At 37.0% G+C, this 18394-nt stretch overlaps 1 protein-coding gene across 5 annotated transcripts in view; it reads right to left on the bottom strand.

The window, feature by feature from the left end:
• CDC14A (cell division cycle 14A) overlaps positions 1 to 18394 on the bottom strand; it is a 179649-nt gene that overhangs the window by 38550 nt on the left and 122705 nt on the right. For all 5 annotated transcript variants that reach the window (XM_063625594.1, XM_063625593.1, XM_063625591.1 and 2 more), the window contains one exon: positions 13919 to 14057. In XM_063625594.1, the coding sequence (XP_063481664.1) occupies positions 13919 to 14057 (139 nt within the window). The remainder of the gene's footprint in view (positions 1 to 13918; positions 14058 to 18394) is intronic.

Below are 18394 nucleotides of genomic sequence, written 5' to 3'. Positions count from 1 at the left end.
TTGTGTGTTGCTAAGCAATGCTGTACGCAAGTGCTTCTTGAGAAAAAGCAGCACTTCACGCAAATTCCTTTTTATTGAAAATGCAAACCATGCTAGCTTTTATTGTGGTGTCTATTACTCCCTAAAAGCCTCATCTCAAACAAAAGAAGTAAAACATGTATTTTTAAGCATTTAGTATGTAAAAATCAAATCTTATGAAGCTAACACACCAGCTCAAAGTACATTCTCCAAGAATATAGTGCATTTTCTAAGACAGCATGAAATTTACTGACCCTCTGCTAATAGGGCATGTGCTTTAAAATGACAGGAAGAGATGTGTCTTGGTTTGAATAGAGCCTTAAGAAGTACAGCCAGTGCTGGGGTCATTGTTTTCAGCCATGTCCTTGCCCTGGGTTAGTTGGGTTTAGGCTAGCCAGGCATGGGACATAAGAAAATAACTAAATAACTTGGCTTATCATGAGCCAAGTTACAGTTGATTCTGATCTAGAGCCTTCACAGTCTTTTTTTACATCTGCTTTTAATATTCCTCTAATGAAATTCAAGTCAGTCGCACTGTTATAGTGAATATTCCTAGTTCTGAGTCCAGAACACAATGGAAGCTGTTGTGCAGGCTTGTGTGTGTGGCTGACCTGTCCTCCTTCACTTCCCTAAGCCCAGCCTAATCCCATCTCCACACCAACTGAACTCTTTATCTTCATCCTTCTTCCATCCTGGACAATTTTCCCAAAAAACCCAACCCTGACCCCAAAGTCCATCCAAAGCCACTATTTGGTCACTTCAAATAGAAACATAACCCACTTTCTAGCTTGGCCTAGGCCTACTCTACCCATGACTTGAGTAGCAATCTGTTTTGTGTACCTTCTATTCCACCAGCCCAGAGCTATTATGGAAACAGAGACAGCTCCTGGCCTAAAGAAGTGGACTAACAAAATGGTCTACCTTGCTGTCAAAGAAAGACAGATGGGAAGCAGTAACCAAAATGCAGGGGGTGGGAAGGCAATAGGTATTCAAGGAGTTCTTCAAATGCTGTGGTACAAGCGGAAGATTCACTAGGAAGATGTTTAGATAATTTCTGAAAGTATAAGGGAAGGCAGTTAATTGTGAAACATACCAGAAAATGAAGCTAGAAGGAAAAAACTGAGGAAGGGAATTCTCCAAAAGATTCAACTAACTAAATCTAGTTTAGGTATAGAACCCTACAATCAGAAGCTAGATCATTGGAGTGTCATGCCAAAATGCAAACTTCATAACTAAGCATAATATATTACTGCTTACTTTTTTACTGCTTACAATACTTTTTCCCCCATCTCTAACCCTTTTCATATAGTTTTATTCAGAGCACACGAAACAAAACAAACAAAAACCATTCATGGTAAGGATACAGAGAAACTGGACCCCTCGTGCATTGTTGGTGGGAATGAAAAATGGCACAGCTGTTGTGGAAAACAGTTTCACAGTTCCTCAGAAAGTTAAACATAGAATCACCACATGATCCAGTAACTCCACTTTTGGGTATATACCCAAAATCATTGAAACTAGGGATTCAAATAGATACTTGTGTACCAATGTTCGTAATAGTTGCATTATTCGCAATAACCAAAAGGTAGAAATAACTCAAATGTCCATCAACAAATGAATGGATAAATAAAATGGGATATATACATACAATGGAATATTATTCGGCCTCGAAAAGAAATTCTGATACATGTTACAACAGGGATGAACGTTGAAAATACGCTAAGTAAAATAAGCCAGACACAAAAGGACAAATACCGAATGATTCCATTTACATGAAGAATCTAGAACAGGCAAATTCATAATGTCAGAAAGTAGAATAGAGGTTTCCAGGGACTTGGGTAGGGGTGGAGATAATGGGGATTTATTGTTCAGTGGGCACAAAGTTTCTGTTTGGAATGATGAAACAGTCTAGAAATAGTGGTGATGGCTGCACAACATTGTGAACATATATAAAGTCACTGAATTATACACATAATAATGGTTAAAATTGTAAAGTTTATGTTATACATATTTTACCATAATAAAACATTAATTTAAAAAGTCAGTCTTCAATCTAGAGTAATAACTGGCATGAGTATTTAATAATAAATTTCTGATGCAACCACTGCCAAAGATTCTGATATATACTTAATTATCCTTAATACTTGAACCCATATTAGAATTTTATTTTTGCTTAATCAGTAGTTCCAGTGTCAACTGGCAGTCAACAAATGGATCAGATAGTGCGGCACTAACTGTTGAAAAGAAAATCAGAAAATTCTATAATTGAGTGTTACTACGAAAATGTCATTTTCAGTAAATAGTGTAAACTCAAACCTATGCAGTACGCTTGTAATTCTAATAAAACACAGTATCTTGTTTTGTTAAATTCTGATTTTTATAGTATTTCGGATTATAATTTCTGTATTTTAGGAAACACAAAATTTTAAATCCTTAAAATAAATAATTAAAATTTTTTAGCCTATATTCCTTGACCTACAGCATATATCTAAAAGAAAACCATAAAAGGAAATGGTACAGGTATGCAAAGGCACACAGAGTGAATATAATGGACTGTGGAGACTCACAGAAGCTGGGTTGGGGGACAAGAGAGATTAAAAAACTACATATTGGGTACAATGTACACTACTCAGGTGATGGTTGCACTAAAATCTCGGCGTTCATACTATGCAATTCATCCATGTAACCAATAACCACTTGTATCCCAAAAGCTATTGAAATTTTTTTAAAAAATTAATTTTTTAAAAAAGGAAATGATAGAAGTCAATCTCAACTAAAACTCAAACCATTATTGTTAGACTTTTTCAAGCATTTTCCACTTTCTAAACAGATGTTTTTCATCTTATTTTTGCTAATTCCTGAAATAAAAAAGCAATGGTTTAACTATGAATTTCTGATCTAGCTCAATCCAACTGTGAAACTTACCAAATGCTATTGGCACCAAATTAAGATGTAGCCTAAGTTGATATTTACAGAGTAAAGATGAGCCAAATACCCTTGTTATTGAATGTGGTTCAGGGACCAGCAGCAGCACATCACCTGGGAGCCTGTTAGAAATGCAGACTCTAAGGTCTCACCTCAGACCTGCCGAATCAGAGGCTGCACTGAACAAGATCCCCCAACGATTCCTAGGCATTTTCACGTTTGAGAAGCACTGAAGACAATGGAAGGCTTGCAACAAAGTTAGAATTCTGAAAATATCCAACTCAGCAGAAGCTGATGAAAACATCTATTGTAATAAAGTAGAACAGGGGAATTATTGATTTATGGATTTAAGAATGAAAAAGAGTCCAACCATAATATTGTGCTTCATAAAGATAACCTCGTTCAAAATGGAAGCTCCGCTTTAGAGACAAAACTTCCTGCAAGAGCCAGATTTAGGCTTTACGTGAGTTCTCTCTGTCTCAAAAGGAAATGTAAAACAAAAACAATGCCATATTGAGCCCCATAAGTAAAGGATCTCCGTGAGCTGAAAATCCCCGTGGGAGCCCAACACTAGTCCGTCAATGATCCCTTTATAATGAATGAAAGCTTTAACAGATCATGATCCCCGAGGTCACAGATAGATCTATCTATCTGTGATATAGGTTATCTGTCACAGATAGATCTATCTAACTGTGATATAGGTTATCTATCACAGATAGATAATGATACCCAAGGTCAGGGGAACATTCACACAGTAAATGTTCAATAAATAGAATCAACCAAACTGTAAAAGCAGCCTGACTCCACCTTTATACTTCTAAAGGTTGTCTCTGAGGACTTTGAGTCCAGAGTTGGCTCAAAAACAAAAAGACGTATTTTTACATCATTTTAAGAACCTTGAGGACGTTTGATAGAAGACACATTTGGGATTCAGAATGGTATTTTTGGTTTAAGAACTTCAGCTTTAAATAGAAGAAAAACACCTGATGGTTGTTTTGCAAACAGAGAGCTTTATTTATATCCTTTAAAAGTTTAAATGTAAAATTTCAGCCTGTAACAAAGGAGAGGTCAGCCAATATGTAAATTCATCAACAACTCAAAAGGATGCTAATAAACATCTCTCTTACTGCCAGTGAATAAGAGGGCTGCTTGTTTAAGACACAGCAATCAAGCACCTGGACATATTTTGGTCCTCAAGGACTAGGAGGATATGACAAACCAGCCTTTCTAAAGTCAGAGATTTGGAATTAACATTCTCTAAAAAGCACTGATTGACTTTTCACCTTTAAAAGAATACAATCACTTTAACTTGTTCAGTCATTTTTGACAGGTGAAAACCTAACAGAAAACGTTTTTACCCTCTTATTTCTTGCTTAATGAACACGTTACTTATTCATGCTTTTGCGTCATCATTGACTTCATACTCTTCGTCTCTCCGATCATTAGTCTTCAAAGCCTTGTTTTTGTTTTTTTTTTCTTGAAATGTCCCTGGTACCCATCTCTAAATCTTCAATCCAACTTCTATCCTCTTTTGATAAGTCCTTGTCTCTCTGAGATGGATGATAATAGTCTGCTTTTTAGCCTCTCTGATTCCAATCTCCATCCACCCAATTCATCTTACACATTGTAGCAACCCAAGCTTCCTTAAATAACACTTAAGTCACACGACTCCTCTATATGCTCTTATTCATCATACTTTCTAATTTGGAGTATTTGGAATTAAATACTCCAAATTAGAAAGTATGATGAATAAGAGAAGTTCAGAATATGCATGTTCATCACTAGGATCAGCACCTCCTACTGTACATATTTGCTATCTATAAAAAGCAGATGTATTAATTTCCTATGGATATTGTAAACCATTACCGTAAATGTGGTGGTTTAAAAGAACACAAATTTACTTTCTTACAGATCTGGAGTTGGAAGTCCGAAATCAGTTTCACTGAGCTAAAGCAGTGACAGTAGGCAGAGCTGGTTCCATATGGAGGCTTTGAGGAGATAATTTGTTTCCTTGCCTTTTTCAATTTACAGTGGCTGCCCATATTCCTTGGCTTATGGCTCCTTACTCTGTCTTTAAAGTGCATCAGTCCAATCTCTGTTTCAGTCATCATATCGGCTTCTCCTCTAAATGGCTCCTCCTGGGTCCCTCTTCTAAGGACACTGTGATTATATTGGGCCCACCCAAATAATCCAGGATAATCTCCCCACATCAACATCCTTAACTTAATCACTTCTGCCAAGTCCCTTTTTCCATATACAGTAACATTCACAGCTGGTTCACAGAGATTAAAATATGCCTGTATTTGGGGAGACATTATTCAGACTGCCACAGCAGATTTCATGCCGAAAATTATAGGCAGACTAATTACCTTAAAATATAAGGCAATAACACTATTTCTGGAAAATGAAGTAGATGTACTTTTCTCTATTCTTCCCATAAGTAAAATTTAAAATCCTATATATATTTTAAAAAAAATAACAAGACTCTGAAAAATAGAAAAGAAAAAGGCAGATTGGTTGGAACCTTGAGACCTAAGTAACGAAATGGTGGTGAGTTCCTCGAATTTTCTTTTTCCCTTATATAGCCTAGTCTTAGGGCTGAAGAAGATAATGATTCAAAAATGCCAACAGAGCTGATTTTTTTTTTCAACAGAGTCCCGCTGTGTCGCCCAGGCTGGAGTGCAGTGGCGCAATCTCGGCTCACTGCAACCTCCACCTCCAAGGTTCAACTGATTGCGTCAGCCTCCGAAGTAGCTGGGATTACAGGCACATGCCACCATGCCCAGCTAATTTTTGTATTTTTAGTAGAGATGGGGTTTCACCACATTGATCAGGCTGGTCTCAAACTCTTGACCTCATGCGATCTGCCCGCCTCGGCCTCCTAAAATGCTGGGATTACAGGCATGAGCCACCGTGCCCAGCCCAGAGCTGATATTTTTAAAGCCCAAGAAAAGCCTGCTCTGTCTAGTCACAGGAGCAGGAAAAAGGTATCCTAGCAGACAACAAAACGTTTCAACAACTGCTCTTCTCCAGCCAAACCCCACAGGAAATAAACTGTGGCCCTAACCCTGCCAGCCAGCAAAGACTGAGAGGGGATCCTGGATTTCCATGCTGCCAGGCTATAGGTAAGCACCCCTATACCCTTTGTCAATCACTTACCACAGAAGTGTCAAAGAAGGCTAAGTTGGGAGTCAGAGAATGAGATCCCCCAGTTTTGGCCCCACTCCTCACTAAGGTAGTAATGGTGGAACCTGGAAGTCCACCTCAACCAGGCAGTGACCAGCAACCCTCCCCTGTCAGCTGGAGTGGTGTCACAGGAGGCCTAGTGGAGAGTGAAGACTTTCACCAACACCCTTCAGTAACAAGGTGACCCCTATCACAGTGTCAGTGCTGACCAGATGGGAAATTAGAACTCCCACCTCCACCCACCAGCAACAAGAAGCCCCTCAACCTTGGACATCAACAGAGGCTGAGTACAGAATCCAGATGCCTGCCTCCACTGGTAGTAGCAATGTGGCAACCCCCTCCCTCCCAACCCAACTGCCACCATCTTCCCCTGCTGGAGCAGTGTAAGAAGCCAGATACAACAGAATGTTTTAATAAGATCCAGAGTCTCACAACATACTAGGAAAATGTCCAGGTTAACATTTTCTCACATTGACATTGACTGAATGAAAAGAGATGATCGCTAAATGCCAACACCAAGATGACAGAGATGTTAGAAGAATTTGACAAAGATTTAAAAGTAGCCATGATAAAAATGCCCCAAGAAACAATTACAAAGACACATGAAACAACTGACAAAATAGGAAGTTTCAGCAAAGAAATAGATATAAAGAAAACCAAACAGAAAGTTTAGAATAGCATATAACCAAAATGTAAAATTCAGTGAGTGAGTTAAATGGCAGAATGGAGAGATGAGAGAATTTGTAAAGGGGAAGATAGAATAGTAGAAACTATCCAATCTGAATAACTAAGAGAAAATAAACTAAAAATAAAATGATGAAGAGAGTCCCAGAGAGCTGTGGGACTATAACAAAAAACCTAACACTCATGTCAACAGAGTTCCAGAAGGAAAGGAAAAAGAGGACAGGGTTGAGAAAGCCCTTAAGTAAATAATAGCTGAAAACCTTCCAAATTTGACAAGACATAAACCTAAATATTCAAGAAGCTGAGTAAACCTCAAAAAAGGATAATTCCAATGAAATCCACACCTAGACACATTGCCAAAATACTGAAAACTACAAGCAAGCAGAAGGAAATAATAAATATAAAAACATGAACCAATGAAATTAAAAATAAATGTGTAAGGAGAAAATTAATGAAACAATGAGCTGATTCTTTGAAAAGATCAATAAAATTGTCCAACTTCTAGCGAGACTGACAAAGGGAAAAAAAAATACATAAATTACTAACATCAGAAATGAAACCAAGAAAATCACTACAGGCTCTGCAAACATAAAGGAATACTTTAAAAAAAAAAAAAAAACACTCTACAAACACAAATTTGACAATTTAGATGAAATGGACTAATTCCTCAAAAACAAACTACCATAATTCGCCCAATATGAAATGGATTATTTAAATAGCCTTATGTCTATTAAGGAAATTGAATTCATAATTTTAAAAAGAAATCCCCAGGCCCAGATAATTTCACTGGAGAATTCTACGAAGCATTTTAAGAATTCACACCAGTTCTCACAATCTCTTCCAGGAAACAGAGAAGAACAATTCCCAATTCATTTCATGAAACTAGTATTATCCTGACACAAAACCCAGACAAAACAAAAAAAAGAAAACTAAAAACCAATGTTACTTATGAATATGGACATAAAAATTTTTAACTAACAGAGTTCAGCAATATATAAAAAGAATTACACACCATGACCAAATGGTGTTTATTCCAGGGACATAAGCCCTTCTTCAATATACAAAAAGCAAGATGTAATCTACCATATTAACAGTCTTAAGAAGAAAATCATGTGATCATTATCAGTCAATGCCAGAAAAAGTATTTGACAAGATTCAACACTCATTCATGATAAGAACTCTTAGAAACATAGAAATAGAGGGGAACTGCCTCGACCTCCTGATAAAGAACATCTATAGAAAACCTCAATTAACATACTTAATCCAGGTGAATGCCTGGATGCTTTCCTTCCAAGACTGGGAGCACGACAAGGATGTCTGCTCTTATCACTCTTACTCATCACAGCGCTGGAAGTTTTAGCCTGTCCAACAAGGGAAGAAAAGGAAACACAAGGTATATAGATTAGAAAGAAAATAACTGTCCTATTTGTGGATGAAAAAGCAATCCCCGAGAATTTGCACATACACACACACACACTCCCACACAAAACTCCTAGGTTTCAGGATACAAAATAAACAGAAAAATCAATTGTGGCCAGGCAGGGTGGCTCACACCTGTAATCCCAGCACTTTGGGAGGCCGAGGTGGGAGGATCACCTGAGGTCAGGAGTTCAAGACCAGCCTGGCCAACATGGTGAAACCCCATCTCTACTAAAAATATAAAAAATTAGCCAGGCGTGGTGGCACGTGCCTGTAATCCCAGCTACTTGGGAGGCTGAGGCAGGAGAATCACTTGAACCCAGGAGGCAGAAGTTGCAGTAAGCCGAGATCGTGCCATTGGACTCCAGCTTGGGCAAAAAGAAGGAAACGCCATCTCAAAAAAAAAAAAAAAAGAAAGAAAGAAAAAGAAAAATCAATTGTATTTCTACATACTAGCAATGAACATATGGACATAAATACCATTTATAATTGCTAAAAAAAAATAAGTACTTAGGTGTAAATTTAATAAAAAAGGACTTGCATCCAGACAACTATCCAATGCTGATGAAAGGAATCAAAGAAGATCTAAATAAATGAAAAGACGTATCATGTTTATGGATTAGAAGACTAAACAATAGTAAAGATGTCAATTCTCCCCAAAACGATATAGAAGATTAACATACTTCCTATTAAAATCCAAGAAACATTATCTGTAGATTTAGACAGGCTTACTCTAAAATTTATATGAAAAGGGAAAGAAAGTGGAATTGCTAAGAATATTTTGTTAAAGAAGGACAAAGTGGAAGGAATCACTCTTCCAATGTTAAGGCTCACTATATAGGTCCAGTAATCAAGAGAGTGTGGTATTGAAGGAAGGAGACACATAGGTCAATGGAACAGAATAGAGAACAAAGAAATAGATCAACATAAATATATCCAAATGATTTTTGATGCTGCTATAGAAAAACTTCAGTGGAGAAACTGAATTTTCAACAAAAATGGTACTGAAGCAACTGAGCATGCATAGGCCAAAAAAAAAGAAGCTTGACCTAAGTCTCACATGTTATGAAATAAACAAAAAACCTTAAAATCCATCACAGACTTAAATGTGAATGTAAAACTATAAACTTTTTAGAAAAAAAATATGACAAATCATTGAGTCTAGGGCTAAACTAAGAGTCTTAGACAATATCAAAAAGAAAAAAGTGATAAAAGAGATTTCATCAAAATTTAAAACTTTTATTCTGTAAAAGACCCTATTAAGAGGATGAAAAGATAAGTTATAAACTGAAAAAAAAACTTGAAAAACATTTACCAGACAAAGGACTAGTATCTAGAATACACAAAGATTGACCTTAGTCATCAAGAAAAAGCAAATTAAAACTATAAAGCAAGTTACCACTTTAAAAAATCTAATGGCTTCAATTTAAGAGACTGACAAACCATTGCTGATGAGAACATAAACAGGCATATCTACTTTGGAAAACTGTTTAATAATTCTAACTCTGAGTGCACACATACCCAACTGTTCCACTCACAGGTATATCTCCAACAGATAGGTGTACCAAAAGATAAGAAATAGCTAATGAGGTTGAATCACTTTTCGTATGTTTATTGGCCATTTGTACATTCTCTTCTATGAAATACCTTTTCATGTTTCTTACACATTTTTTATCAGATTGTCTTTTTATTGTTAATGTGTAGGAGTCTAAGTATTCTGGGTACAAGTACAGTACCCATTATTATGTGATGCAAATATTCTCCTACTCTTGTGGTTTTCATTTTCACTCTCTCAATAGTGTCTTTGATGAAGAGAATTTCACAATTTCAACTCAGTTATAGGTAATGCTTTCTGTGTACCACTTAAGGTATCTTTGTTAACTTCAAAGTATGAATACATTATTTTATGTTATCTTCCAGAAGCTTCACTGATTTTTCTGTCACACTTGAATCAACAACTCATCAGGAATTCCTTTAAAAAACAGGTTGTGAGATAGGAGCCAAGGTTTTTTTTTCCCCATATAGATATCCAGTTAACCCAGCAGAATTTACTAAAAAGACCTCTTCCTGTTGCTCTAACATGTCACCTTTATCATAAATCAAGTGTCTGTATATGTTTGAATTTGTTTCTGCACTTTATATTCTATTCTATTGGTTAATTTGTCTGTCTTGACACCAATACTTCAACATCATAATTGCTGCAGTTTTAAAATGAATCCATATCTGGGAGTGTAAATCCTCCAGCTTTGATCTCATTTAAGATAATCTTTATCTTTCCACTTATTTATATCTTCTTTAATTTCTCTCAATAAAAAAATTTCTTTGGTTTTCTGTGTAGAGATATTGCACATCTCTAACCTGAAGTTACTGGATACGTTGTAAATGGTATAATTTTTTAGGTTTTATTTTTTAATTGTTTAAGGCTAGTATATGGAACAACTAATTGTGCTCCTGTGTAAACACAGCTCAAGATAAGATACAGAACATTTCCAACACTCTAGAAAGTTCCATCTTGCTTTTTTGGGGGGTCAGTTTTCCCTGACACACCTCAGAAGCAATTGCTTTCTGATTTCTATCACCACAGAATGGTTTTGCTTGTTCCTGGGCTTTATCTATACAGCATGTATTATTTTGTGTCTAGCTTTTTTTTTCCTCTTACAATAATATGATATTCATCTATGTTGACTATATCAGTAATTCATTCTTTTTTATTGATGGTATTTCATTTTATGAACATATTATGATATATTCACTCATAAATTTTTGATGGACATTTGGATGATTTCTAATTTGTCAAGCAACTGTGAATATTCTTGTATGAGTCTTTGTGGACAAATGTTTTCATTTCCCTTATTTAAAATACCTAGGAATGAAATCATTGGGTCATAGAGTTAAATATAGATTAACGTTATGAGAAACGGCCAAACAATTATACACCAATTGGTTAACACATGAGAGTTCCAGTTGCTCCACATCTTTGCCAGCATTTTGTAGTAAAACTTCTTTTTTGTTTGCCATTTTGGTTGACATAAAATAGTATCTCATTGTGGTTTCAATTTCTATTTCCCTGATGGCTAATGATGTTGGACATCTTTTCATATACATATATTATCTTCTGTGAGATATCTGGCCAAAGCTTTTGCCCATTCAAAAATTAATTTTTAAAATTGCTTATTTATACTTTTTAATATATGTGTACAAGTCTTTTGTCAGATACATATACTGTGTGTCTTTTAATTAGCAGAATTTTAAAATTTTGCTAAAATTTTTGAAAATTGACTTTGTATCCTGCAATCTTACTAATTTCACTCTTTAGTTCTAAGTTTTTTTTTCTTTCTTTTTTTTCATTGCACTGGTTAAGATTTTCAGTGTAATATTAGAAGTAGTGAGAGTAGACACCCTTGTTTTGTTCCTGATCTTACAGGAAAAGCATCACCATTAAATATAATTTTAGCTATAGAATTTTCATAGATTATTTTTATCTGAATGAGGAAATTTCCTTCTATTTCTAGTTTATTGAAAGTTTCTATTAAAAATGGGTACTAAACTTTGTCAAATTTTTGTACATCTATTGAGATAATCATATAATTTTTCTACTTTTTGTGTTAATTTGGTGAATTATATTGATTTTCTAATATTGAGCCGTGATGGTCATGATGCACTATCTTTTTTCTACAGCTGGATTTGATATGCAATGTTTCTTTAGGAACTCTGTTTATGATCATGACGAATATTCACCATCTGTATATCATTTTGGAGGACTTTCTGTTCAAATCATTTACCCATTTTATATTAAGTTGTTTTCTTGAGTTTTGAGAGTTCTTTATATACGGCTTAAGTATCTATAAATTTAAAAGCCTTTCTTCAGCCTAGAGTGCCTTTGCCTCACAACTCTAATTTCTTCTCTTACTATTTTGAGATATGGCAGAGAGAAAGAGCATAATAGTGAGGTTGGAGGAAGTATGCAGCCATGAAACATGAGGGCTGTGTTATCTGACACCCTGAGAAAGCTAGGTGACCTTGACTGGTAGAATTCTCTGCTATATCTCCTCACCTTGCAAGCTGTACTTAGCAGAATGCCTGGGGCAATAGGTATAGAGATACCTAATAAATGACAAGCAATAATTTTAAGACATTGATTAAATGGCTTAAAGAACTAAGCTTAGGAGTATTTTGTTTTTTAACCCTAAGACCATTTCTTCAACTTCAGTAATTAGTATAATGAGAACCTGGCAGATACATGGCACAAAGCTCCAGGCTACAGACACATAAAATGCAAAACAGAGAAACAGAGGAAGACAATGAGAATCTGATCAAGAATAAAGCTCCAAAATAACAGAACTATCTTATTTGTACCTCACAGGTAAAAAGAGAGAAATCCCTGTCTTTGTAATGATCCTGTCCTTGCATATTTTTTCTAATGCATTCATTATACATCTGCATCATTCTTTTAAGCTAAAGTATAACCGCTCATTTTTCAGTACTTCTTAATCAGTTATTACCTCTAGGATTGGCAACTAAAGTAAGTAATTCCTCAGCAGGCTCAAATCCTCCTAATCATTTCAGATGCTAAGAGTTTACTTATGGCATCTTCTAAAGAAATTCATGATCATTTCTTTACGAATTCACACATGATCATGATCATTAAAACTGGAAAGGAATAATTATATTTAAATTGGAAAGAAATAATTATATGGAAAAGAATGCTATTCAAAAGAGAGCCATCAGCCGGGCATAGTGGCTCACACCCGTAATCCTTGCACTTTGGGAAGTCAAGGTGGGAGGATTGCTTGAGCCCAGGAGTTCAAAACCAGCCTGGGCAACATAGTGAGGCCCCCATCCCTACAAAAAATACAAAATTAAAATTAAAATTAAATAGAGTCAACCCAGCATAAAAAGAAAAAAATGAAATTTCAGTAAAAGATATCACTAATAGATAGTATTTTAGAGCTGGACCTAGATCAACCAGTACTAACTTCATCTTCTCGTTTTATTAATGAGTACATTGAGATACGTTCTAACATTCTAAGAAGAAAGGATTGTGTCCTACAGGTTAAATCTCTCTATCTCTTGGGCCGAGACTGGACAAAAGTTAATGAATGAATGGCTATGGGAATAAATGAATGAGTGAATACATAAGTATTCTTCTAAATAATGGTCATAAAGCTAGTTAGTGGCAGAGCCAGAACTAAAACTCAGTTCTCCTCCTTTTTTCTTCTGTGGTAACTTCTTGGGTATACTCATAAGTTGTACCTACATTAGCAGTTTAGTTAGTTGTCAGGAGAGCAGCAATCTTACCAAAATCACTGAGTGACCTTAATTGTGGTTTTTTTTCCCCATTATGCTTTAAGACATGCAAACAAAAGAAAAGAATGAAAAGTGCCAAGTGGGATGTCATAAGAAAATTGCACTGTAGCCAGATCACACATAGAAAATGACAGAAAAAGGGTAGGCAGAGATGGCTCTGTGATTTTCTTCTCACTCTCACCTGATCTAAGAGATATAAAAGGTACAAAGTTAGAATGCATTAGCTGTCAAATCAACAATATTCTATTAGAGGCACACACTTCTCTTAACAATGCAGCCATTTTATAACCACAGGCTGACATGGTCCACAACCAAGGGAACAAGAGGTCAAAAGGATCAAGAACAGGATATAATGTGATAATGGGGACGATATACTTACTCTTCCAGGAAGTGCTGCTGGGGTCCTATAATAGAGCCTGGCCGGCATATTCTAATCCAAGCAATTATTTCAGCGTGTGTAAACCTGTAGTGTTTCATTACATAACAGGCTATCAGTGTCCCTGTTCTTCCAAGACCAGCTGTAAGAGAAGGAAACAGACTAAGAAATATAAAGTCTAGCAAATGCTCCCACAAAAACACTGAAATCAAACCTTGCCCAGAAACTGTTCTGCATTCAAGTATGATGACATTATCAACAGCTAATAAACATAACTGCTATCATATAAAACTCAATTTTTCTTTAAACAATGAAAAGGGCAAAATGAAGCTGCCATAGATTTGAGGGCAAGAAAGTGATGTGATAAAAAGCAAATGGGTCTGGCAGCAGCATTACTGGCTGGAGTGCAAAAGCCAGAGATGGAAGCAAGAGAGATGAGATGGAAGGCTGGGGCAGGGAAGCCAGGGTGGCTGGGGGGTTGGGATGAGGGTGGAAAGGGATGAGGGTGAGCAACTGCAACAAAGAGGTAAAGCTGAATTAGAAATCCATTAGGACTGGGTCACAGGGAAAGTTATAGGTAAGTGACATTTCTGACCTAGAAAACTGGTACAATGTTGACTTCATCCATGAAAACATTTAGTTACAAAAAGAAAGAAAAAAAATTGTGTGCGTGTGTGTGTGTGTGTGCGTGTGTAAAACAAAACAAAGTAGGGGAACATTGATAGTTCCATTTTTTACATGTTCAAGAATCTTCTGCTTTTGAGGGGACCTTTTGTCAGCTTTCCCTGATCAAACAATAAAGGTAGTCTTCTCTTATCTCCCAGGACTTCGGAGCACACAGCATTTCAGCAAATCTAAAACTACCGTCGTGTAGTATGTAAGTTCCACTAAGAAAGAAAAAATTTAAGCTATGACATGCTATCAATTTTAAGATCCATTCTAATTTCATAAATGTTAAAATATGAAAAACATATGTCTTTAAATCAGTGTTCCTCAACCTTTTTTACATTATTGTTCCTTCCAAGAGCCTCTTTAGATATTTTATTCCTAATCAGTCCCCAGGAAATTTCACTGTCACAGATAGACTGCATATCTGTTTGTGTAAACTGTGCTTTATACAAAAAAAAAAAAGTTTTTCATCCCATCAAAACAACAATTTTGTGTCTACAGACATTTCCTTCCCATTAACCCTTCCCTTTTTTTTTTTTTTTTTGAGACGGACTTTCGCTGCTGTTGCCCAGGCTGGAGTGCAATGGCACGATCTCAGCTCACCACAACCTCTGCCTCCCAGGTTCAAGGGATTCTCCTGCCTCAGCCTCCCGAGTAGCTGGGATTACAGGCATGCACCACCATGCCCGGCTAATTTTGTATTTTTAGTAGAGACAGGGTTTCTCCATGTTGGTCAGTCTGGTCTCGAACTCCTGACCTCAGGTGATCTGCCCTCCTCGGCCTCCCAAAGTGCTAGGATTACAGGTGTGAGCCACCACTCCCGTCTAACCCTTCCTTTTTAAGAGGTATTCATACTCTGTTTTATTAGATGAGGTGTGTGTGTGTGTTCTGTTTTAATCTGAAGGAACTCTTGCCCCAGATCAAACATCAATGTTCTTTAGAAGAGTAAGGTTTAATTATGGTCTCAGTGGGGCTCTCCCTTTACAATTAAGATTTCTGAGTAATTTGCCTTCTATTTCACCGAGTGCCTATCGTTGTTAATTCCCTAGATGCCTGGCAAGACTACAGGCAACCGTATAGATAAAACACAGGTGACATCCTCGAGCAGAAGCCAGAGCCCAGTGAGTTTCCAGAGTTCTTCCTTCAGGTCACCAATTTGGGTGTCTATCTGGAGAGAAAAGGGCCTTCCTTATGGAGACAACACTCTCTCTCATTGCTCCCCACTATGCAAAGACCTGGATGGCTCCCTCAACTTAGGCTCCAGTTCACACTCACAACCAAAAAGGAGGTGCAGGAAATTTTCCAATTTCTCTGAAACTAAAGCAGCTTCCCCCTTTTAAAAAAGAGTCTATAATTTTGATCTATAAAAAGAACGTACTTAGCACTCAATAGTTAGGAGCTCTTACCACAACTGAACAGAATAGGAACATTTCACTAAGTTTCTATAAAAACTTTAACAAAATTTTTTAAGCATTTGTAATTAAAGGGCTCCCTGGCACAGCATGACAAGATGTTGAAAAATGTTCTATTTATACCAAGTCAAACACCAATTGCTTTATAGTTCCAGGCATTTTCTAAAAGCCCTATAGAACATCAATAATCACATACTGGAATATCACAATGTTGCTGTATTTTAGATTATTATTTGTGGTAGAGAATTTCAAGAATTCATAGCCATCTCTTTTATCAACCACAAAGTGAAATGCAGATATTGAAATGTAATCCCCAGCAAATTGGTTTCGAGTTTATCTCTGTATAAAATACTTTATGGTGAGGCATGACATATCCATTCCTTTTCAGTAGCCACCAAAGTTCATTGGACATAGAATAAGATTCTTTCTCCCTCCTTCTTTTAGTTCAATTAAAAGACTGAGTGCTGCTTGAATTCCCAGAAAATTAAGCTAACTTAATTAGGGCAGATGTCAAAATAATTAACAAGCCTATAGTAGATAAGTATGCTGTGAAAAGCAATACAGCTGTAATTAAACCGAAGGTGTAATCCTTATAAAAGAATCCTGTATGTGTGTGCAAGTGGACGAAAATGAAATAACACTCTCAAAAAGACGTCACCACATGTAAATGTGACCATGCTATACAAGAACTGACTACAATGTTAAAGGTTCTGATTTAATATAAAAACATCTACAATACAGACCGGGCACAGTGGCTCACACCTGCAATCCCAGCACTTTGGGAGGCTGAGGCAGGTGGATCACCTGAGGTCAGGAGTTCGAGACCAGCCTGGCCAACATGGCAAAACCCCATCTCCACTAAAAATGTAAAAAATTAGCCAAGAATGGTGGCGGGCACCTGTAATCCCAGATACTTGGGAGGCTGAGGCAGGAGAATTGGTTGAACCCGGGAGGCAGAGGCTGCAGTGAGCCGAGATCGTGCCATTGCACTCCAGCCTGGGTGACAGAGCGAGACTCTGTCTCAAAAAAAAAAAAAAAAGAAAGAAATCTGCAATATAAAATAAATACATATATTTTTAAAAGGTAAACATTCACAGGTCAACGATATAGAGAAAATATCTGTAATAAGAATGTTTAACACCAGAGTTTTCTTTGCACAAGGTCTCTCAGGTGAGAAATACTATCAAGAAACACACTGAGTTTTCATGAAAGCTTTGCGGTTCTTCTCCTTTGAATCTGTCAATCCAAGATACGGATGGCTAATCCACAGATAAACTCTATGACGTAGTAATAATAAAACTACTTGAACTAGGAAATAAGGCCAAATTAATCTCAGGAAAAAAGACAATTTTTGTGGCACAAAACAACTTTGAAAGAGAAGACAGGATTATCTCCTGCTAAACGTTGATATAAACGTTCCCATTAGCTCTCAAGTTCTACTGCTATTTAAAATACATGACATGTGGGCTTTTTCTTGGACCTGGGCAATACTGAACAAAATGCAATGGAAAAGCAAACAGGGTGCAAATGAATCACATAGGGACAAGCCAACACACTGGCACCCCACTGTGGCCTGAAAGCAGCACCCACAAATAAGCCAGCAAGTGACACCTTCCTAACAGACTCCAGACAGAGACAAGATATCCCACAAAGCCAGGGCCCATCCTGCTAGCTAATGGGGAGGGTGGGGAGGGAGAGCTCTGTCCACCCAGGAGGACGGAGCCTGGCACGGGGAGCCCTCCTCCAAACCCAGGCCACGTGCTGCTCACTTCCATCTCTCTGGGTCTCTGGGAAACCGCAGCTTCCCATTTCTGCTCACATGTTCACAAAGTACCTCCACCTACTCAAATCTTAAACATAGAAACAAGGGCCTACAAAACGGCATTTTAATTTCTGTCAGAACCAAAGCCATACTCGTCTGAATAAGTCAGTTACAGCAGCACTAGGCACATGAAAAGAACAGCACCCTCCCCAACACCTACTAAATGATTAGCATAAAATGAGAGGGAAACCGGGTCTAGACCCAAAACCACGAGCACAGCACCACCCAGCGACACTAGGAGGAGCTGCGCATGAGGAACTCGAGGCTCCAGCCCAGGGCAGCCCTAGTGATTTCTCCTCGCTGAAATCAAAGACCCAGCAAAATATCTGGAATATTTCCAGTATTATCCATACTGAAAGATCTAGAATGGAATGGATTTTGAGCCTCCTCGAAGTCTAACAACCAAGCTTAGAGCAAATAGCATGTCATATTTTCTGAGTAGCTGACATGGGGTTGCCAGATAAAATATAGAATGCATGTTCCCTGCAATATTTGGGACCTACTTCTTGTTTTAAAAGTATTCATTGTTTATCTAACATTCAAATTTAATTAGGCAGCCTGTATTTTTACTTGTGA

Source organism: Symphalangus syndactylus, chromosome 12, assembly GCF_028878055.3.
Source record: "Symphalangus syndactylus isolate Jambi chromosome 12, NHGRI_mSymSyn1-v2.1_pri, whole genome shotgun sequence".
NCBI classification, from domain to species: Eukaryota; Metazoa; Chordata; class Mammalia; order Primates; family Hylobatidae; genus Symphalangus; species Symphalangus syndactylus.
This window is presented reverse-complemented; position numbering and strand designations above follow the sequence as displayed.